This window comes from Pseudopipra pipra, chromosome 8, assembly GCF_036250125.1.
Source record: "Pseudopipra pipra isolate bDixPip1 chromosome 8, bDixPip1.hap1, whole genome shotgun sequence".
Lineage (NCBI taxonomy): Eukaryota > Metazoa > Chordata > Aves > Passeriformes > Pipridae > Pseudopipra > Pseudopipra pipra.
Window position 1 is genome coordinate 30,514,889 of NC_087556.1, and position 24,481 is coordinate 30,539,369.

Here is a 24,481-nt window from a genome sequence, read left to right on the forward strand (position 1 = left end):
GCCCTCACCTGAGGCATTCTGTGTGCCCTGAAAGAACCATGGCCCACTCCACAGTCTTTTCTCCCACCTTGAAGGAACAGTTTCCAAGGAGTACAAGGGAGCTGACCCCTCAAACAGTTTTTATGTGGGCTCCAAGAGCACCATCACAGAGGCTGAACTCAGAATCTACTCCTACCAGGGGGCTGTCTCATGTATACTGTGTATTTCTCAACCTCTACCAGAAAGTGCTATTTAACTGTTAGTGTTTATTTGTCCCACTGAAAGGGCAAGCTACACAAGAGTGTGGAAAGTCAGCCACAAAGGAAACAACAGAAGCCAGCAGAAGCCAGATGAAACATGACTTTGCAGAAAGGTCCACATGGGTAATATACCTTGTTCTTCCAGAGGAAGACATCATGAAGGAAAACGGTAGTTTTCAAGGATTTTATTGGCATACTCTTAACCCATTAAAGAAAAAAAATCTATTCCATGATTGTTGAGAATAACATCAGACTGTATAGGTCAAAAATTGACTGACATCACTCTGGACAGGCACTATTGAGACACACAGAGAAGCTGTTGTGCCTTTAAGCTTATGGTACATTGCAACACAGTAAATGAAAAGCCACTATTATGAGGGGATGTTTATGTCAGTATCTGAAACAAACCTTCTTTTTACTAGGATAATACTGTCTTAAATTGTTAACTGTTGATCAGATAAACAACATGTGATAAAGATCCTATAATCTCTTTTCATACAATTGGTTTTAACCCCTTAACGGCTTTGCATATTTAAATATTCCACATTAATGAGCCTTGTGAAAGCTCATAAGAGCTGTAAATGACAACCTAACAGAGTTCTTGTGTAAGCAGTAATGCAAGAACTGAGGATTACATCTTAAATAATGTGGAGATTAGAGGCTAAAATTTTCTCAAGAGATAAGGTCTCAGTCACTACCAGAACTTGAATCCCACTCTCCTCCCACTCTTTTGGCCTCTGTGTGAGAAGGAACAAATTTGATCTCCCTGGTCAGGCTGCAGATTTAAGAAATGTTTTCACACAGTGAAGGACATGAGGAACCTCTCTGGCCATGTGGTACCAAAGGTTCCCCATTTCACAGAGGTGACACTTGCAAGGTGTTCTCCCAGTGGCCCTTCAGTCCTTCAGCAGGAGAACGGTCCCACCATCACCTCATTCCCTGTTCATTTGAACTCCTACAGCCTACCCTCCAGCTAAGAAAATCCCCAATTACTAAGTGTCTACATTAGGGTAAAACAGTGCATACAGTTCACACTGAGTGTAACCAAAGAGCCTGGAGGGGGGGTACGACTGCTCCTGAGCCCCCTCTGCTCTCTGACAGTGGCTGGAGCCCTTTTACCTGACCTTGGAACACCTGAGGGAGAAACAGTGGAATTCAAAATGTTAGCTCCTCCTTCCAGCTGCTGCTTCATTCACAGGAGGAAGAGAAAATCTTTAAAGGTCTCCACTGAACAGACGCTGCATGACTGCACAAAGGGCCAGGAAGCTTTTCAGAATTTTTAAAAAACAATCCTTTCCTTGGAGAAGGAGCAACCTAAATGTTATAGCAATTATTACAGTTGATTTCAGATTCCTGGGCTGCCCATTTTGCATATTTTGCTTTGAAGTGTCAAATTCTCATCTCAAATTGGGACTGGGAAAAATGATACATTATGGGAAATTGTATTCTGAGAAAGGTAAAATTGCTGTCTGTATTACTAATACTAATAAAGACAGATTTGTGGCTACAGCATGTGGATTGAAAAATCAGCATTTCCTTTAATAACACAAAAATCATAAAATGCAATGAAGACCTGCATTGAACACAAATTTTTTAGAAATTATCACTGTGTGAGTCCTCCTCAGAGGGGCCAGGGAACAGAATCTGCTGGCCTGTTTCTCACCTCTTTGCTACAGAAATAACAAAGGAAGAACCACGAAGGAGGTAAACGTAAGGAGCAGCACATGCTTATTCCGTGGTGCTGAGCAGTTCAGGGTGTGTTTTCTGAACCTTCTTAAAATGAATACTGATATCTATGCTAATTTGCAGGGAAATAGGGACTTTCGGACCAGATCCATTTGCCTGTGAGGCAATGTTAGTGCTGAGAGGGCTGAAGAAGCTGGAAGAAAGAGAAACAAATCTGTCTGCTGAGGAGCTGTGCATGTCTGTATGTACAGGCCTGCACTGTGAGGTACAATCCAACAACGTTCTGGACACCTTTATCCCGACAGCTCCATGGCAGAGATCCCATAAAGAACCAAACATGGGAGGACTTAAATTCTTCTTGCAAGGGCCAATCCAATAATTGGCTGTAGAGTAAGCATTCAACTGTAGAAATAGGCATTTTTGTCATTTTTATGTATGTTTCAGTGGGATGGAATCAAGCAGAAATAATATAAAAGTGGATTTATTGAGTGATAATTACATACTGAGGAATGTGTTAAAGAAAAGGAAAGAAATGGGACAGGCAGGGATCTTAGAGCTACAAAGTACACCGAAGTTAGCAGGAGGTTGCAGTGTTAGAAGAATTTCGTTCAACTACTAAACAGAGTTGAAAAATTCAGTCTAGCAAGAGAATTTGTTCTGGTATGCACTTTCTTTAAAAAACCCTGAATTAGAGGATTTCTTTGACTAAAGACTGCACATTTTATTTACTCCTTGTCAAGCCACCAGGTTTATTTCCCTTAAACTTTACTAATATCTTATTTTATTTAGAATCCCTTGAAAATCAAGAATGAATAAAGTTTGTAACATGTCAAAAAGCTACTCTATCCCTGATAAGAGTACGTCTTTCTGTCCTACACTGCACCATCAAGGTATAATGTCCCACTACAAATGAGTTTTACACACTTTAGGCATCACAGCCTGTCCATTCACCCAGAGGCTGTCCCGTTTACCACTGGTCAGTGCTCAGAAGGTGCCATTGCAAACTTCACAGTAATGACAGAGCTTTTCTCCCAGCAACACTAAATGTGCATCCAAATCTAAATAAAAATAAGGTTGCTCTTTTTTAACAAAATATCGATCTTGGTTCCTTAGTGCACTTTTCTATGACTTTTGAGAATAATCTGTTAGAGAAATTTTTTACATGTTCTAACATAGGTGCACACACATCCAGAGATTTTGTGCATTCAGTTCATCAACTCTCACTGTATTTCTAACTCTAACCCAAGAATAAAACTCGCCATTGCAACAAGAGTCGCTGATAGAGGCACATCTGATCCTGGTCCTTGATTTTCAGATAGATACCAAATTCTTTCTCCCCAATTTTTTTTCGATAAGCAAGCAAAATATCATTCTTTAATACAGGGTGGGTTTGGTTTTTTTTAAATCCCTTTTAGATGTCCATTTATGATAATGAAAATAGGTATACACATGATATTGATATACTGCACATATACAGAGTGCAAGCCTTTCCTTCCCCCACTCTCCTTTTCTTTTATACCATCAGTGGATGCCTTTCAAATACTAGTGCATAATTCATCCATAGATGTTAAAATTTTGTATCACAGTAACACCCAGGAATAAAATGAAATGTAAAAAGAATGCCTTTTTTGCAGTTCTTCTAAAATGACATAATTCTAAAAAAAGGTATTTTACGGCATCTACTCAGGTGATATTTTGCCTCCATTAAGCTGATGAGTTTCTATGCTAGATATAAGCAAAAACCCAATCAATAGGTGGCTTTACTTAAGTACTCATTACAGACTTACACTATGCATTACAATATTCCATTCAATTATTAAAATTACACCTGCTTTGATAACTTTGAAGTCCAGATGTTATTACTGGTTGGTTATATGTGTGTTTTTCTAGCCCCAGCCCCTGCTGTACCATGAGCATCCTTGCCCTGACTGAGAACAGTCGCTTGCCAACGCTTAAAGGTGAAGTGTTGAATGAAGTGCCTCCCGTATTCCAACTCCAGCAACTCCCCATGTTACAGGTGGCAAAACCCTGGCCATGTCAAAAAGTTTGGCAAACACATCTTGGTCTGTTTGTTAATGAGCACATCATCCAGCAGAGATGAACCTGCCTCCCTCAGACAGATGAGCAGTTACACTCAGGCAGGTTGCAGCAGATACCCAAATCTGGCATCAGCATCTTATCAACTGGGAGCCGCTGGCCAGGCCATTTTGACATGTGCCCAAAGTCTCAGCCTCTGGACCTGCCAACCTGGGGGAAGCTGCCAGGTCCCTGCAGATAACTCTGGCTGCTTTGTCGGGAGCTCACAGGTACCCACACACCCCTGATGAAAGACGCTCATGCTCCAGGAGCTTTCTTTGCTCATTCAGAGTCTGGGGACGGTGTCTGAACCACACACTCGGAGCTGCCGTGTGCTCTCAGGATCCCCTGCCCTACGGGCACATCCCTGGCAGTCGGAAGCACTGGGACTGTTCCTATGCCAGCAGGTGATGGATAGATGGATGGATGGATGGATGGATGGATGGCAGGTGTGGGCGCTGGGGACGGGCGCTGCTGGCACCGCTGTCACCCGCCGTCACTGCAGCTGAGGGCACAGCTGCCACCCACAGCCACGGCGACAGCCACGGCCGTGGGCCCAGCTTACAGACCGCGGCATTAATTAGCTTAATGATGCTCTGCCCTACTAGAAAGCACGAGATAATTGTATTTAATTTGTGTACGTTTTAATTACGGCCCGGCAGTGCCAAGTTTGATGAACGCATCGTCTTTTCCGTTCTGCTCTGTCACCGTGTTTGTATTAATTTGCATCTGGAGCAGGAGGGGTTGCTCAGCCCTGCTCAAAGAGACCCTGTTAGTTTTTACAGTGTCATCCTTCACACGGTGACGCTGGGCGGGACCTCTGCCTGCTGATAGCAGTGTCATCCCTTCCTGTGGCCACAAATTAAAAGCAGGTTGACCACATGCTCCAAGACCCTCTGGGGCCCCAAAGGAGGCAGCCGGAGAACAATCCATTCACTCATCTCTCCCCTTATCTGTGATGGAAGTAGAAACAATTGCATCATTTAATTTACTACTGAAACGAGGATATGGCTCATTGGCCCCTCGTTGTTTTGAAGATAGATTTAATTAACCTCCTATGAATCTTGCCAATAACTGTGGCAGCATCAGGATGGAACGGAAGATGTCAAAAAATCAGCTGCAGGGCTGGGTAATGAGCACTTTTCTAGCTTGCTCTGCTGAGGGGACTCATGGCTACAGAGCTTGGCCCCAGCAGAAAGCTGAGGAGCAGATTGAGTTAATACACTACTGACTGACCTCTGGGAATCCACGCTCGGGTTTGCTTTAGACTACTGAGAAAAAGAGAGGTAATTGAATAATTCCTAATAGCCACATATATCTTTAATGCAGAAGCCATTTGCAATCACTGGAAAATAAATAATTGCAATTAACTACACTGTTAAGTAAATATACAGTCCCTTGGGGAAGCAATCTGCATGCTTTTATAAGTCTGGCTACAATATGAAACTCATCACAATGTCTATGAGAGTAATTTATAATGAACATTTAGCAGGTGCCTCAGATGTGTTGTTGCCATTTACATTCATTAATAAAACTCTCCTTACTAGACCTGAAATTGTATGCATTTTAATTTAACAAATCTTTATTACACTTTCATTTAACACAGGATTTTTTCCCCAGCATTTCTTTGAGCTTGTAAAGAACATTAAAATCTCTATGAGATGAAGGTATTTACAATGAACTGTCTGAGAGGATAAAACCAATCCAGGATCCTCTGTGCTTTTCTAACTGGAATGAAAATATGATCTGAAGATTGTAAGTTTTATTTATTTATTTATTTCATGATGTGCAGGTTTATCTCAGAAATAAAGCACTGTGGTTTTTCTTTTACAATGATGGATTAGTATCACTTTACTGCAGGAAGAAGGGAATCGTATTACAGTTTTAAACTACCAGCCACTATGGAGCAGGACCTACAGGAGCTTTTACCACTTGGCCAAGAATTAAATAGATGTACTTGAGATCCTCTAAATGGACACGTGTAGACACCTGCACATCATCACTGCCCAGGAAAAGTAACAGTGTCTGGTGTGGTTTGGGATAGAGAAGCACAGTTTCATATGCCCACAACTACATACACGTACTCTTCGTGCTATGTTAGTACTTTTAATGCAATCACACTTCACTTGTTTCTCCTGACTACTCACTTGTCAAAGGAGAAAAGTCAGACTTTAAAAAAAGAAATTACTTCTGTATTTGTAACAATAAGAACATGCAATTCTAACATGCCCTTTTCCTGATGTATTCAAAGTATCTTCTGCAAATACTACTTAGATAAACACACACACACAGAGGCAAATATATGCACCTGACAAGACAGCCAGGTGGTTGGGGATGGCTCTGGTACTGCAAGAGTCTCTCCTGCCAGGTGACCTGTTTTGTCCAGGGAAGCCCACCTGTAACAATGAGGAGGTAAGTATCCACATCCACTTGACCACCTCACTGGGAATCAGCCTTCCAGATCAGTGCTAATTCCCTAATTAACTATTAATCTTTTTAATGACAATTACTAATGGGTCAGTGTAGACTGGAGATCCTCGTTAGTGTCCAAAGCATGGGATGAAACAAGTTCAACTTAAAATATTTCTTCAGATTTGAGTAAGATCTAAATCAATTAATCCGACATGAAAAGCTGTTCATCAGCTTTTACTTTGAACAAGAGATGTTTGTTCAAAAGAGAGCGAGATGTGTTTCACGGGAGGAGGTTTAGTGGACACACATCGTGGCAGTGACAGGATTGCTCCTCCAAATTCTGCTAGCCCAAGTTCGCTGAGTAAAGGGATACAATGCCACCACTGGCTTTTTCAGAACGAAAGACCATGTTGTGCCAAGACTGTGTGATCAAATGGAAATTATGTGATTCACTGTAGCCATCAGCAATACAGTGGGAGCTAAAAAGTCACGCCAGAATGAAGTCATTCCTATTTTACTGGATAATATAAAATCACATGGTCAGAGGTGGCAGAGAGGCACAGTGCAAGTGAATGATGGAGCCAGATATGCAACTTCTTATGAGCAGTTATTACCTTTTAAAAAACATTTAATCAGCAATTTCAGTCATGGCTTACCAAAGGGCTGCTTGGCAGAAATCTAGAAAGGAAATATCCTGGTTGAGTGTAACACATGGAACAGACAGGGTGGGTGGACAAGGTGAATTCTGAGTTTTAAGAGGAGAACTTTGCTTTTTGTTCTGCAGGTAGAGTTTGAAAGTTTTTTGAAGGCCAAAACGACTGAAATCCTGTTGGTACCTTTACAAATCTTCATATATGATACACTTAATCCCTCTCCAGCTCACCTACCACCAACCCTAACAAAATGCCCTGTTTTTTCCTGGATACGAGGCAAGGATATGGTTTACCTAGAGCAAATGGATTTTGCAATTAATGTGGCTTTCCCCTAAAGCCTGATGGTTTGCAAACTGAGCTTTGTGTTACTGAGCTGCAGTTCTTGGGACTGAGGAGCACACAATTACATTTCTTTTTTCCCTGGGAGTACAAGGAACTTTAACAGATTTTTGAATCAGCAGTCTCAGACAGAAACAGGGTTTCATTCCCAAACAGTCAAAATAAGCCTGGTTTCTTAAGCCTGTACTTTCCTAAAATGGGCATATTGGATTAGGAAGACTTATAGGTAAGAGTTTTAGTGTGGATTTTTTTAAATATGAAAATACAGTAATTCTCAAAGATTATTACAGACTGTTACCGTGGCCAGCTGATCAAAAAAATACTCTTCCTTGTTCTAGACCCACCTAAAACACTTGAATGGTGACTTAAATAGAGCAGGACTGGTAAACTGGCTCACTGAGACAGAAGGAGAAATGCTTCTCTGGATGAGCACATCTGAGGCTGTGATGGGATGCTCTGGGCTGGGCAGGGAACAGGAGAGGAGGCAGCTCTGGACAGACACGCTGCAGGTATCGCCAGGCTCCAGCACAGGAGCTCCTGGACCAGTAGGAAGGGGAAATCTCTCTTTTTTAAAACTTCTCTAACAAAGAAGGGGAAAGAGCAGCTCTGCGTGTGACAGACCCAAAGTGCCAGGCCACATGGACATGGTGCATGGGCAGCCCCACACGTACTGACAGGGATCACAACCCTCTCACTGGCACTTCCACAGATCCATGTGAATGAGGAGTCAAGGAGAGATTTATGGGACCAATTCTGCTTCCACACTTACACCAGTAAGTGTTCGTGGAGTTTACAGAAAATAGTAGATGCTAATAAGTTGTTTCAGTCAAAAAATAGAGAGGTAAAAGTAGAGATCAGAATGGCCTTGGACCTGGTCACAGCATGAAACCCTGTGAGCTCTGCAGCAGCCACTACAGGGGAGAGCAGCCTGCTCCCCAGGACTGACAGCACAGAATAAACTTATTTCCTCCACGTGGTCTCTCACAGTCACTTTGTTTCTCTAATTTCTCACCAAAACCAAAAGGAACCAGTTCTTCGTAATAAACCTCCTCAATCATTCCTCCACAACCTCCTGTTCCCTTCTTACCCTTAATGTGTCCAGGGATTTTATTATCCTGGTTTTATTCAGGTGACAGCCAAGTAGTAGAAGTAATTTAATTTCAGAACTTACAAGCCTGTACCCTATTACCTTTTCACAAACCAAAGTACTAACTCATAATAATTTTTAAATTTCTGGAATATCCTTCAACCTCAGCCTACAGTATGTCTCACTGCTGCTGCAAATTTCTTTAAAGTCACCTCATCAAATCTCCTTTTAACTCAACTTTAGAAGACAATTTTCCTGAAGTAGAAAAGGTACCTTTGTCATGCACACTACTACAAATTTGCAATGTAGCTCTGAAAAGTGCAAAGATTACACTGACCTGTCTGTGTTAGCTTTAAAACAGATGAGAACAGAACTCCTGGAAAAGTTAAGAGAACCATCTTCTATGTAAAGAAACATCAATTCATGTTTCTATGAAATGCTGTGACAGTACTTGTACTAGAGACAGTGCAGAGAAGCTGATATAGACTAGAATTCATAGGCAAACTAATATAAAAGTCCATATAATTTTTTATGTTGTAAACACTTCCATATATGCTGGGAATAGAGGTGCTGGAAGATACTTTGATACAGTGGGCAAATAATCAGAATGCTGCACCACCCAAAAAGTCTAGCATTTAAAAAAAAATTCAGTAGGCAAAGTAAAATCCTCAGCCACCTTTGCCTGTGCAGGATTAATTGAAGTTATCTGGCCATCAGACAGAACAGTCAGGTCTTGGAGTTCAAACCCAGGGAAATGTAGATCTTTCTTTTGCAGTTACTGCCTTACTAAATACACTTCCTACCTCCAAGGGTTACTTTTGGAAACCCTCATGGCATGAAAGGTGAGGAGCAGAGGATGTCCTCAGGCACTCCCTGAAGGCATGGCTGGCTGGCAGCAGCACCAGGTGCCTGTGCTTTGCAGGCCAGAACAGGGAGGTTCCTTCCACGAGGCTGGACTCTAATGGAAGGCAAAGCACTGGTGTTCCTCCTTTACAGACAGGGACCAACCCCCCAGCTTGGCTGCACAGCCTGATCAGGATGTGCCAGGATCTGGCCCTGACAGTGCTGCCGGAGCGGGTCAGGAACTGACACAGCAAACGCACTCAAAGATTCACCGGAGCCACTTCAGCAACAGCACCTGGCATTGCCCATGTGCCAGTAACAACCCCCCCCAATTACTCCAGCAACAGGAAACCAGATTTTCCTAGCAAGGAAATCAATGTGACTTAAGATTAAGGTTCCCATAAATGTTCAATAAATTATATATTAATGATTTATTGCCTATTAATTATTAATTAATAAGCGTGACATTTTTGACATGTGATTTAGGACACTGCACTTCGGGATCTGGACTCCACATTTTGAACAGCTCTCGGATTCTGCCTTTATATGGCATAACTGGGAAATCCTTTAGAAATACACTTTATTCTTAGTGTTTGCTCTAAGCACAGTCTGCATTTCCACAATGTATTTCCACACCTATTGCTCGTAGTATCTCAGTGTCCAAGTGTTCAGCACACTGTGGTCTCAAGAGGGAATTCAAAAGGTCAGCAAGGAAACTACTAGAGATAAATTTAGTAATATACACAAAGATGACAGGTCAATGGATTAACCCTTAAGACCCCCAGTATTAACTACACTGCTGAATAGTCCAGAGAGTGGTTAATACCCATTTGCACAGGCACATGTTCAAACGTCAGAAGGGACTGGGATGTCCTTTGGAGCAGGAGGTTCCCAGCTGAGCACAGGCTCACACTTGGGCGCGTTGGGGACATGAGCACCTCTGGCCATTCTTGCCCCTGTTCTGCCACTGCAGTTGTGCCAGGCCCTGGCCCGATCTGGGGAAACGGCACAGCCAAGTCACACCATCGACAAACCACGCTGTGAAGGGATTTGGGACTGGATCGTACATACCTTACACAAATAGACCATCAGGTCCCATCTAGTACAGTTCCAACTAGAGATGGCCTGTAGCCCTGCCCTTCCAAGCTACACTTTAGGAAGTGAGCTGTCTCCCAGGAGCTGAACAGTGCTGTGCAGTGACTGCTGACTCCCTCAGGACTGTCCCAGTGCCCAGAGCTGTTCAAGGCATGGTGCTGTACAGTCACTTCTGTGGAGCAAACTGCTCCACAACCACTTCTTGAACCTTTTGGATCTGTGACATACGAATTTATAAACTGCACCAAGTGCAGAACACTACAAAACAAACTTAATGTGACTTTACCTGTGCATGTGTAAATTATTCATGGAAGTTTCTAGATCACCTTTAATTATGCTTAAATAATGTTGCAGAATAGCTGTGTGAAGTTCTGCTTAATGGAGTATGCTGCTTCTCCAAAAGATCAAAAGAAAATCTGTATTACTCTACTGCTTTGTGCACTCACACAAGCATACACTTTAGCTAGGAAGAATATGGAAATTAATTTAATTCATCTCCCAATTACACCTTGTGTACTCAAATGCAGCAACATTACCCAGCAGGGGTAAAACATTCCCAAGATGCAGAGTTCTGTGTCAGGGTAAGAACCCCCTGTGCTCAGTTGTGCAGCTCGTTCAGTTTGCAACCTCTGGGGTTGGTGACAGTATTTTGTTTGATGTGGTTCATTCTGAAACTCACAGATACAAATGTAGAAATCTTAATCTATTGGTACCAAAGCAAACACCCTCTGCAGTTTCAATCCTGCAGACTGCTGGCAGTGAGTGAGTCAGGAAAAACTTGAAGCACCCTTCATCAGTACTGGGTGCAGGAGATAACTCTGCTGCAGAGTGACTGACAGGTGTTCTCAGACAGGAACATCCTTAGGAATAACATCACACCACTACTGAGGAAAAAACAGGCATAATAGTTCAAAACCAAGTGATCTCTGAACATGAATGATAACCCTAACATATGCAGTATGAAGCTGTATATTATGAATTAGTGACTTGACTTTTGTTTCAATTATGCTTTAAGCTTGTTGGTTAAATGACTGCACTGTATCAAGGAGTCCAAGAAGGAAGTTATTAGTTCCATATGCAGCGCTGTAAAGTCAAGTTCCTGTTTTTCAATAGATGAAGGACTAATCACCATGTAAGGAAGGAGAAAGGTACCACCCCTGGATGGGGGGAGCCTACATTTGACACACAGGACACTTATTTCCCACTGTTTGATTTACAAAATTACAACTTTTGGCTTAAAAGATACATTCCTGCCTCCAAGGACACCAAAAAGACACCTCAGTACTTGTGAGAATTAAAGTGTGAAAACCAGGAGATTAAACTGGTTTTCAAGCTGAGTATTATTTCTGACCCCATGTTACCCAGAGCTGAGCTTCAGCAGTCAAGTCAAGGTGATCTCGACTCATAATGAAAAAGGTTTAGTACATTCTTTTTTAATACAAATGTCCCAGTCACCTTCCACACTGAGATGCTATTGGCACTGATGGCTGCCTGTACTTTGAAGTGTGAAGTTCTACCATGGACATTTAGGAAATGCCTCTTATTTTTTCCCCAGAGCAGAAATGTAACCCAGTGTTTCTTCTGCTTGCAGGAACTGCACTGTGAGCTCTAGGGAGATGGCAAAAGTCATAATTAGTTACTTGTCAGATGTTCCTGTTAAAAGTAGTCTCAATGTCAATATTATCATTACTTTGTTAAGTCATGTTTAGCTTTCCACAGGAAAAAATATTTGAGAAATCAAACCTGGTAGTGTCTACAACAGAAGAAAAAGAGAAGTCCTACCTCAACTACTGCTTTGGCATCCAGTCTAAAGTTGAAATCTCCAAAGACAAAATACGAAACTTTCTCAAACCGCTGATCTATAATTCTGGAAAAAAAAATGAAAACAGAACAAACCTGTCATTCTTTACATACATGCAAGGATGCACAAAAACACATATGTTGTCTTTAAGCACAGTCTCAGAAATAATTATTGGAACCATCAAAACTACGAGTTTATACTGGACCAATACATTAAGCCTATTTTTCAGTTGATTTGCTTTGCTTAGGCAATTCTATCACCAGTCCCTGCACAACAGGGCATTTGGTTTCCCCTTCCTGCCTGACAGAGCAGACTGGGGGAAAGCATGTTTGCAGCAGTTTCTACAAATCACACAGAAGCAGCATTTGGACATCACGGAAATCCTGAGAGCATCATGGAACTCCTCCACACCTTGGAAAGCTTAAGGATACAGTTTTGGGTTGGGCATCTAAGAATCAGGAGCCCCGAATTAGCGGTGGGTTCAGAGTATGTTTGAGTTTGCTGATGTCTAAGTAACGTTTACCAGTGTCTGTGAGTACTCTAAGAGCCACATGAGGAGTGATGTGGTAGGGCTAAACATCCATCATCCCATAGAGCATCCCTGGTTCCCAGTTCAGCTACAGTTCCCTGGAGACAGCTCTCTGTGCTGTGCATAGCAGACTACTGAGGCTGTAGCTAACACCTAAGAGGTGATCACTCCAGCTGTGCAGTGAAGATTAACTTTTTCCTCAAGCCTTTGCTCAGTCCTGCCCAGAGAGACACAGCATTACTGTCCATCTTTCAAATCTTGTGTTATTAAAAACTGTCATTATATTATTAGCTGTTCTGTTGTTAACAACAGTTGTCTGGCAGTCCCAACAATTGCAATTTTACAGCTTCTGGGGATCTTGGCACTTGGAATCCACTGAGTCACGCTTATTTTCAAACCAGGAATCAATACAATTCATCTCCTATCAGTGGCTGAGGAAGATACAAAACACCCAAAATTCAACTGCCACAGCCACAAAGAATTTACACAGACAAAATATACCAAACCCCACCCTGGTACCCTGGGTGTGCAAGGTGTGAGAACTAAGGAACAAATGCAGGCAATAAGCTGTGAACATTGTGGGATACATGAACATGTAAGTGTTACAGTGCCAGAAAGCCAGGTGAGCCTGGGGCAGGGCCCACACAGACAGGTGCAGGGTTATCCAGCAGTGCTGGGCAGGAGGCTCCTCAGCACACACTGCCTGGAGAGGAGGCACTTTACAAGTCCCGATGCATTACATCCATTTAGACTTCTCAAAGCTTTAAAGATACAGCATTGGATCTGCAGTGAGATACTGCTGCTCCTTTGAAAACATATCAGCTTTTGTCAACAGTAATCTATTATGTAAGGAATATTATTCTATGGAAAACATAGTGTGCATTGGGCCTAAGACAGTGATCATTTGAAGGAAATCTTTTGCAAAGACTTTTTCTGGTATGAAAATCTCCAGTCCTCCATTCAGCTGACAGATTATTGCAGGCACTGTTAATAAATACTGCCCACTGTCAGCTCCCAGGGAGTTCTGAGACAAACCTGTCACTCCTGACCTGCACGAAACATTAGTTTGATTAGTGCCCTCATGGCACACTGAAGGAAAATAAGAACTTAAAACTTAAACCATTTACAGTGTCACAGTTTGCTAACACTATCACAGCAAAACTGGATCCACATTTAAACATCAGAACAACTGATTTTGCTTTACCAACTGTCCTGATTCATATTTCAGCTTTGACTCCGCTCATTGCCATTTACTGCTGACAGAGGAATGACAGATATTGCAGGAATGACATCAAGGTCCATTGAAGGCCTCTTAAAACAAATTGGGATTATGAGAGCCATGCCTGTGATTGTATTATGCAAAGACATATTTTCCAAATAAACAGACCATTCCAAAAATAGCCCACAAAAATGCCTCCAAACTGATGAACAAACCAGCTGATTAGTCTGCTTCTGACCAATTAATTAAAACTCAGTCATTTCATAGTCCTGCACATTACCTGATTTAAACATGACTTGCGTACAGATCAATGCCAGCTTTACAACTGATAATTTTATCCAGTTTCTCTCCTTGTAGCTTGTCTTGTTGGACATTTCAGAAAGAGTGTCTCATGCCAGACTGAAGTAAGACTCCAAATGTTACTTCTCCACAATAATGCTCCAAGTGGTTTCTGACTCATCTCTTTTCAAAGGTGGTGAAATTCAGGTGTACAGGAAAATTCCCAACAGTGACACAGCAAGGGATACACACAATTATGTACTTATTAAGTGATCTGTGGTACCTAACAATTAAATATCCTTTAAATGACTCAACTCAATATAGGTATGTAACCTACTGTCCTTGTCTTGCAACTTACTATTAGTTCAAGAGTTCCCAAATCTCAGACCTCTTTCTGCAGTTTGGGACTGTTGAGACGAAACACTCCCTGGTGCCTACAGCTGCCCTGAATCAATGGCACAAGAATCTGGAGTCTGACTCTCCTAGAGATGGCAATAAGGAAGAGTACAGCAATATCCCAGCACTTAGGGGACTGGCACAGAGGGAACTGGGACAGAAATGGGGCCAGTCTGGCCAGGGACACACAGGGCAGGTGTCACGACTGGTGTGAGAGCTAAATAAAAGTGCTCTGTTCCTCGTGTTTCTGTGTTCTGAGCCACAACATGCATAGTTCAGCACGTGTACAGGCACAGAGAACTCAGAAGACCATGGTTTTTTAACAAGAATGAGTGCTTGCAGATGAGCAAGGAAGGCTTCCACATCAATGTTACTCTCCTTTGCTATTTGTTTCTATAAAAATACCCTTCCTTTAACCACGAATCAACTAGTCCTTCAAAAATGTTGCCCTGAATCACATAAAAAGTAAGCAGCCAATCCATGTCACCAGCATAAATCCTATGGTTTTAGTGGAAGGACCCAGTGCCATTTCCTTTAACAACTTTTACCAGAGCATCACAAAGGGATGACTGAAGGCTGTATTCCTGCACAACATTAAATAGCTTATGACACAACAGGTGATTCAGTTAAAGATTTCATGACTGTACAGAAGCCACAAATATTTCCCTCCCACAACTCTATGTGCCAGTGCACACAACAGATCATTGATGCCTTCGCTGGCCGTGCTGCTTGTTGTGACCTGTGCAGGGCGACCAGGAGGGACAGGCATTCAGGGTGGATCCAAAGCTGAATGCAAATGAAACTGAAAACTTTTCCAACAGATGACAGCCCAGAAAGAGAAGTCTGCATCTTGAAAAGGCTGGAAGAACATGTTCATTCTTTGCAATCTTTGCCCTTGTTCAAGACACAATCGCTTATGGGAAATGAGTTCGTTTGCACTCAGAACATACCACAGAAAGATCTTTTACTTCTGTGCATTTTGGAAATCAATATAACAAATTCAATCTGGCAAATCAGCAACACCAGGAAGAAAGCATGTTCCTCCTGTCTGGGCTTACTGATGTCTCTGGTAAACCTTAGAGCGTACAACTGCAAACACCACAGATGATTTCTCTTCTACCAGTTCCGCAAACACAGAACTTGCAACTGCACAAGGAGTTCTCGGTAACCGGTAAGATTCTTCACACCTGGAACATGTTATCTTAATTATTTTGCATTTTCAAATCATTTCTACATTTTTAAGTGATAGCTCTACCCTGAATGTCTTCTAGACTAGTTGGGTTTGTCTGTTTCTTTTCACATTTTGTTGTATTTTGAGAAGAGGCAGACGAGTTGAACGGAAGAGCTGAAGAGCTTTTTAGCTATAACAGGGCAGTAAGAGAAGGAAACACTCAAGCAATTGTAACTTCAAGTACAGTTTACAATCCAAGGTAGTCACATGCTGAAATGTTTTGATAAGTCAAATCCATGGTTCACACTTTTTTTAAGAAGTAAACTCAACTGTCATTTCTAAGAGTGCAAATTAATGCTAAATTACTCTAGCAATTTCTTTGTTGCAAAATAAAGACATATAATTCTTATTTCGGTCTAACAGCTGCAATTTGGCTCATGCTGGGCATCAGCAAGAGCTTTACAGGCCCAGAAAGAAGCTCCTGTGTCTGCACTGGAGATGTCCTTGCTCTGCTGTGTTGGTCAGACTTTGAGCAAACCCCCTCCCCTCAGCAGAGCTTTTGGCATGGCACACCCTGACACCCTGTCCTGTGACAAAACCATCTGTTATTCTCAGGGCATCAGGAGAATTATGAGAAACCTTCAATCTCCCTGAGCTGTGCCACTCAGCAGCTTCATCCTGGGCTGACCAGCCCGGCTGGGACCGGAGCACAGATGACCGAGGAAGAGGTCACACAAATGCCACGGTGGAAGCACATGCTTAGCATCTGCTCTGCAGCCTGGGTACCCCAAATTACTCTGCTGTAAGGACACACCTCTCAGCCCAGATGGCAGTGTCAGGTACGTGACTGTGAGGGGATGTTTTCTCAAAGACACTTAGGAAATGCCACATCCCTATCAAGACTAAAACAAGGAAGAGGCAGAGATCCCTCTTCTCCTCAATACAATCTGGGGAATCTGGGTCTATTTATTAATTTCAGTTGCTGCAGAGAACAGAAATCAGTGCAATCCTAAAATGAACAATTCTGTGTTACTGGAATCACTGAAATCCTTTTGTAATTTACTTTATTTTGAAGTAAATCATTAAAGTAGTTTACAATTAAAGTTACTTCATGAAAGGCACCTCTTCTACAAACACTGTATGGCGCACTGTATATACACTTCAAAGCACTGAAATTCAGCCAGAAAATAACAGGACAATCAGAAACATGACTGACTTCCCCTTGCTTTCATACTTCTCCCCCTCCCATACTGTGGCAAGAACGGAAAAGACACGGAAGTGGATAAATATCAGCAATTTGGTCATGGAAGAGAGCAGCTGAACATGATTCAGTGTGACAGGAGGCACTGTGATTTGGCTAAACCATTTCTCAGGGCACTTTGTAAGGAGGATCAGCAGCATTATTCTTTTAATAGCCATGTCTAATGCAATAGCCAGCTGGGTTTTGTCTCAGACCAAGGTATCAGCATCAGGTCAGAAGGTAACATTCTGTTTACACGATTATTTCCTAAAGCACTTATCTTCTCCTCGGTGTGAAAGTTGACTTTTCTGTTTGTAAGGAGGCCTAAAGAATTGAGGGAATGGGAAAAATTAGCTACACTGAGCTGGAGCTGAATGGCATTAGGTGGGAGGTCTGAGAAAGGCTGTGGCGGCGCTCAGCAGGACACCTTATTAGCCGCGTCACCGCAGTTCATTCAGGCAAGCCATACCAGTGTCACCAGCATTCCCACACAAAGACAAAGTTCTTCACACAGTCTATAAACATGCCTCCCTGGCCAATTCATCCTAACTTGACACCACTGAAAAGAGGGCCTTGAGGGTTTTGGGTTTTTTAAACACAACAATAACATAACAAAACAAAACAAAAACCGTGCAGCTCTGCCAAGCAGGCTGAATGGGGGAGAAGGAGGGACACTGTCACATTTCTTGGGAAGGAACAATCCAGGGGTCAAGCCATATTTTATTCAGTGAGCAAATTTTTATAATAACTAAATGTGTTTAAGCCAAATACCAGCTAATATGAGCCCTCACATCTTCCTTCTGGGGTAAGATGCCATCTCTCCACGATCTCTTTTTCTGCACATTAGCCACACATGGGAGTTTCAGGCACAAAAGCTTTTACAAAGGACACAGAATAGAAACTTTTAGAAAGGACACAATTTGGGTTGGAAGGGACCTTAGCATGTGACTGCCTGTATAAAATGTCCTCTCCTAAGGAAAGTAATACGAAGATCACAAATAGCATGCAGAGATGAGAGGACAGCTCACTCTGGTTGTGGCCATTGTTTCTCTGGTGAATCTGCTCACCTTGTTTATTTTGCTGAGCTGAGCAGAGCTTGGAACCACAGGTTCTGTGTGGAGCTGAGCCAGCAGAAGCAGCACTGGGGTCCATCCCTGCAGGGACTGCACAACCCTCTCGCACTGGGTAAAGCGTTCAGGGAACACGTGGGGCCACTCACACACTCGATGTCAGAGCCTGGGCCCCTGGCCCCATCCATGCAGGAGTCACAGTGCCAAAGACATCATCAACTCACCTTTCTTGGCCAGTGAGGGTCTTACCCCAACGGGGAATGTTTGGAAAGGGGGAAAAGAAAAAAAAAAGGCAGAAAGTGACTTGGCCATCCCATTGGCGGGAGCCAAGAGCTGCTCTGGAGGTGGCAGGTGACCTACGGATAAGAAGGTTATACACACCTTCTTTTCCACCGACCTGTAATGCCAGAGGTAGTAACAGCTCCTGCAGTGACTTCTGGTGGAATGTCACGGAACGACAACAATGAAACCTCTCTTCTGCCACAGCCATGTCTAGGAACTGAAGACCAAGAGGATGAAAATACTAGGTTTTGGCTTACACCAACCCAGACACAGGACTACTGTGCGGCTGTTCAGATTTCTGCTGTTCCTATCTCCATTGCTTTTTCCTTTCTAAGTTTTACTTGGAGATCAGCTTGCACACCAGCACCTCGAGAGCTGGTCCCTGGGGTGTCCACCTCTAGCAGAGGTTTCAGAAACAGCTTTGAAACAGAACCCCATCCTGTCCTGCATATCACCCCCCTCCTGCAGCCCCGACGGTGCTCAGCATGCACCCGTTTGCAATTCCAAATACACATTTGGGGACAAATTCCAGAAAAATCCCCATCAATTCTGAGTACAAGTTACCTGTGACTGACTGTCTAAGTGTGCCTCAAAAGCCTTAATAGAAGTGCCTTCATTGGCATGCCCAAGGTGGTGTAGCACTGTCATTAAAAAGATAAAGTTTATAATATTTTTGTGCCTTGTTCTTTCTGACATAATGGCTAAAACCTATTAATAACACCAAAACATCTCGAAAGGTCAAGCACCATACAGCAAGATGAAGGGAATTGTCAAGAAGCTTAAGCAATCATCTTAGCACTCAAGACATTTGCCAGGGCTGTTTAACTAATATGTGATGTTCACTTTTAATTTCAATATAGTGCCATTTGGACAAAAATGTTGTATTTTTTAATTAATTACAATGTCAGCAGCTATTAAGATTAAAAGAAAGACCACATCAATAATAAATACTTAATCCAAAGAAAGGATTACAAGAAGAGCAATAAAAATCAATTTTTAGAGCTGGAAAATTGTGACTTTTTCCTCACTTGACTGGTATTTTCATTATATTGACAAACCCATGATCTTACCTGACACTGACATTCGCCTAATGAAATAGCAGCCCTGGATAATGATGTAAGGACTTGTCAATTCTGCTACAGGACAGCACAGCGCTACAGCACCGGCGTTATCACACAAAGATATTTTGTGCTCTTCAGTTGATGTAAGAGAAACTACAAGAAGAAACCAGGGAAACTGTAAAGCTTTTTGAATCTTCCTTTACTTTATCATGGAAGATTAACATCCTTCTGCACAGCTTCTGAGCTCTTCAGTTTTGGTGACACTTGGTGCTCAGCAGGCAGCAGGTAACTGCTGGATCTTCATCTGCATTAAGTCGAGACATTGCAATTCTCACAGGGCTTGGATGTGGAGAGCAAAGCCAAAATCCTGTGCTCAGTGTCAAAAGTGCAATAGTGAGCCAGAAATAACTAGGATATGCAGCAGTGGGATACTAATCCATTAACTTCTTAAGGCTGGGAAAAGTATTTTTTGTGACAAATCTAGGAAAACTCAGACCGGAGGCACTGTCTGTCCTGAATCGCTCCTGTACGGGAACGGCAGTGGGATAGTTAAGGAATTTTGCCAGATTTGGGTCTTGCCAGACCTGCAACAAGCATGTTTCCCAGCCCCATCTCCTGTGATGGCTGTGTGGGCAATGGATGGTGACAACACTGGCCATGTCACCCATGGAGACCTGCAAGTGATGGAGACCTGCAGGCTCCCACTGGCCTGGCCAGGGGAACAGCTGGGCTCAGGGGGACTGTGAATTGAAAATAAACCCAACTGCTTCTAGGAAAGGGCAATACAAATGACTCAAACCCAGAGAGACTTCACTTGCAAAGGACTAAACAATGCTCAATGATGAAAAAAGCTCACGAGCAACCAATTTTACATTATCCCTTTGAAAATCGCACTACAGTGGAGCACTGAGCTAAGAGAGGGAAAAAAACAGGGATGATGTGACAGAAACGTTTGAAGTGCTAAAGAGAAGGGAACAACCCTCTTTCCAAAGAGCACAGTGATCAAAAAAGTTAGAGCTGTCAACACCAGGTTTGAACAAAGAAAATTCTAGTGGATAGAGAAGCAGCAGGACCTGCTTCCTTGCTGAAGTAAAAAACTGAATCACCTTGGCTGCACCTTAAAACTGGCACCGACGGAATGAAGATAAAGAAGCTCCATAACAGGTGAGGCAGCCACAGTCGCTGACTTTTCCAGCCACAAACAACATCTGCCCAGACAGCTACAACCTCTCCAGCTCTTGTAGAGGCAGACAAGTGGCTGGAAGTTCTGTGCCTCACATCTGGGTACTTCCCTGTTAGGGAGGATCTGAATCTTTTCAGGACATCAAACACAGGATGCAGAGCCCACAGCCTCCTCCCACAGTGCTCCAACCTTTCTATGGTGGTCACAATGTCCAAGGTGACTACTGGCCTGGTGCCCACAGGCTCCAACGGGAGCAGAATGGGGCTCTTTCAACCATTTCTCCATTTTATAACTATCAGCTCATAGCATCAGCTCACAGCCAGCATTGTAAATAAAATCACAATAGCAATTTATTTTCATTTCTCTGCAAATGAATAAGAATTGGATCAACAGCCCATATAGATTCTTCTTAATTGAATCATAGCTACCCTGGAAGATTATATGGCTATAGGATAGGAGATTTGAAAAGGCACAAACCACAATGGATGCTATGTCAGTGTCACCTTTAGCTGGACACTAATGACTGCTCTTCATCCAGCTCCAGGCTCTCTAAGGAATAAATTACAGTAAAGAGAAAATATAACTCAATGAGAATGTGGCAGACTCTGCACATTCTCATATAAAGCCATTTTCTGAGCAAAATCAAGCAGGCAACAAGTTATTTGCAGCCATTTCTTTTTTAAGAGGCATTCTCTTTTCTTCCATGGCGTGTTTAATTGCGCTCGTGCTCCTGGGAGTGGGACTGTGTTACAGCACACCCAACCTCCACTAGAAAGACACAGCAGCCAACAGGTCAGGTCTGTGAGATCCTGTTACTGGAAAACAGGCAACAAGGAGTAGAGCTCTTAGGGAGGATGAGGTGGAGGCTCTGAGTGCTTCAAGATCAGCCCCAGACCAGGCAATCCCTGACTGCCATCACCCACATCCACACTCAAGACAATCCTGGACTGCCATCACACACACCCACACAGTCCCTCACTGCCATCACCCACACCCACGCTGCTGCAGAGGGACTGGGTGGGAAAACAACTGCTGGAAACCCCTTCAGGAACCCTCAGAGCTTTACCTGCAGCATTTCTTCCAAAAGAGCCACAATTCTATCCACACTGGGCAGGCAAAGTGAAGGCTAGCTGAGTGTATCTACCCTATTTTTTCTTTAAGTGACACCTTTTCTGTGTGACACCTGCAAGAGTTCTGGATTTTGGACGTCAGATCTTTGCTTCCAAACATGCTATTGTTTACACAGATTTACCATGAGAGAAAAAACCAAATCTTTCCCATTTGAATAATGCTGAAAATTTATTAACAATCTGTTTAGTTATTAATTAATGCCAAAAAGAAAAGAAAAAAAATAAGTTACCATTGTCATGGCAACTTTTCTTTTTTTCCTTTTCAAATAGTTCTCATATCAGTGTGGTATATATGATTATTGTAAATAAAATACATGTGTGGGCAAGACAAAAGTAACAGAACATCACAACTTAGTGTCTTCTCTTGTCTTAAACTTGTTGAGTTTTAGTGAAAGTGGCTTTTAAAACAGAAAGAATGAAGAAAACTTGATGTTAAGATGAGTACAATTCCCTTTTATTTAGAACACATTGTAGGTACTATTAATTAATGTCAATTAATTGATTAATTAATACCAAAAAGGAAATCTTGAAAGTAACATATTAAAGGCAAAAATACTGACTAGGACAACTAGAAATCATCATATTCACTTAATATGGAACTGTATTTATTGTGTCCTTAAAATTATACTCCTGTATACTTTCCATCATAATGCATAAAATACAAAATTATTTTCCTGTTAAACATATAATCTAAATAAAATTCACAATATGTCTGTGCAAAGAGGAAGGACACATGAATTCAATTTTTGACAACTGCATCAAAGATGCAAAAGCTCGAGCCAGCAGAAAAACAAGAAGAAGGAGAAGTGTCTTTGGCTGTATCTGACAGGCTGAAAGTAACAACACAATTTTGCTGGATTTACTCTTTAAAGAGCATATTATTCAAACACGCTAATTTTGAGAGCACTTAACCTTCGTTTAAGGGGGAGATGACCGAATATTAATGAGCTGAGCCTCGGGTGTTTAATGAAAAGCTGTCGATTTGAATGTGATCCAGGGGTTTAAACCTTTGTTAGAAGACATTTGACTGGAAGGTTTATTTGCCCTGGGAGTGCTTTCTATCCGAATACACAGAAATTTCACTAAACATTTAAAGGCACATGTTAAAATCACTGTTGCAAAAAACAAATACAGTAAAAGAAACTCCCTAAAAATAAAAAACTCCAAAACAAACCCAAAAAACATCCCAAACTCTTGGAAAGCGAGCTGCTCCAAGGATCTTCCCAAATGACCCAGATCTTTAGAGTGAAGTTTTCCTTTGCCTAGAAACTAAGTGGCTTTTCTTTTGCTCATTCAGCTGCTAGTTCTGGGAAAAGCCCAAAGAGAAACATTTAGATTGGATGGGTCTTTGAGAAGAGGTGACAGTTGACTGATGAGCATCCATAAAATGACAAAGAATAGTTGTGTGGAGCCGGTGCATCACATCGCCTCTCCCTGGGAAACTAATTGCTCTGAATTGTTAATAGTAACATTATTTTTCTGGCAATCATTTCTTTTGAATACCCAAAATGAGCATGAAACAGCTCCTTTGACCAGACATAAAAGTTAAATGTCCCAATGTTGATCAAATTAACTTCAGCTATGTGACAATGGACTATATTTGTGAGAAAATAATGAAGGGCACAAAGGGGAGCTTTATGCCAAGATTTCACAGTTGTAATGTAAAAATGTTTCTGTTGAACTAGGCCAGGGAACATTTCAATAGGAAAACAGAAGAGCACTGTCACTTTCTTTAAAAAAAAACACATTCATTTTATGGATCTGAATGCTCGAGATAATTTCAGGAAGTTTAGATGGCTGGCACGCCAAGAGCCTCAGATCAGGCTAACACCTCACGTCCTGCCCTTCCCAAACTCTCCTTCACACTGTTAAAGGGCCCGGGCCTGCAGCTTCTCCTCATTCCCCAGCCCAGCTCTTGCATTCGGACACTTTTCCCCAGCAAGTGGCCACAGGACATGACTAATATGCTAACATGATTAATTAATATGACATGTGCACATGCATTTATTACAGCAGATGCATGCAAGACTAAACTAAAATGTAAACTACATTTCCTCTCCTACTCTCACTTATAGCTTACACTCTCTAACTTCAGAAAATACAAAAAAGCAAGTATTATGCAAATAGGGCTAATTGTACATGGGAATTATCCAAAATGGGCCCAGAAGAAAGTTTTTGCCCCACAAGATACAAAGCAGATGTTCTTATTCTCATTTTAAAGCAAATTCAGCTTTTATTGTACCTGTGTTTACCTGGAACAAGCTAACTGATTTCTGGGAGCTCAGCTGGGGTTTACATTGGTGCTGACAGAGACTCATTACACACCTCAATATTCTACATACACACTGTATTCCTAAAGATACAAGCAAATATTTGTTTAACACCAGTGTGATTCCAACTCTCCTGGTCTTTAAAGCATCCATCTGACTCCATATCTTCTTCTCCCTTGCTAAATGGCAAATATCAAATTCAATCTGCCTCAGCACATACCAGTGCCTTTAACAATGTTCTTGCTATTTAATTAATTTTTTAAGCTATTAAAACTAAATCACTGCAGATTTAGCTTCAAACTAAAAGAACAAAGCTTTCTACTCCCCAAACATGCTATTAGGATTATTAACAGATTCCCTCAGGAGAAAAGTTTTAGTGAAACTTTAAATCATTCACTGGACGCTTTTTCCTTTGTTTCC

At 42.0% G+C, this 24,481-nt stretch overlaps 1 protein-coding gene across 3 annotated transcripts in view; it reads right to left on the minus strand.

Annotated features, from left to right (window-relative positions):
• Window positions 1-24,481, minus strand: part of INPP5A (inositol polyphosphate-5-phosphatase A) — a 187,903-nt gene that overhangs the window by 48,260 nt on the left and 115,162 nt on the right. For all 3 annotated transcript variants that reach the window (XM_064663456.1, XM_064663455.1, XM_064663454.1), the window contains exon 9: window positions 12,213-12,297. In XM_064663456.1, coding sequence (XP_064519526.1) covers window positions 12,213-12,297 — 85 coding nt within the window. The remainder of the gene's footprint in view (window positions 1-12,212; window positions 12,298-24,481) is intronic.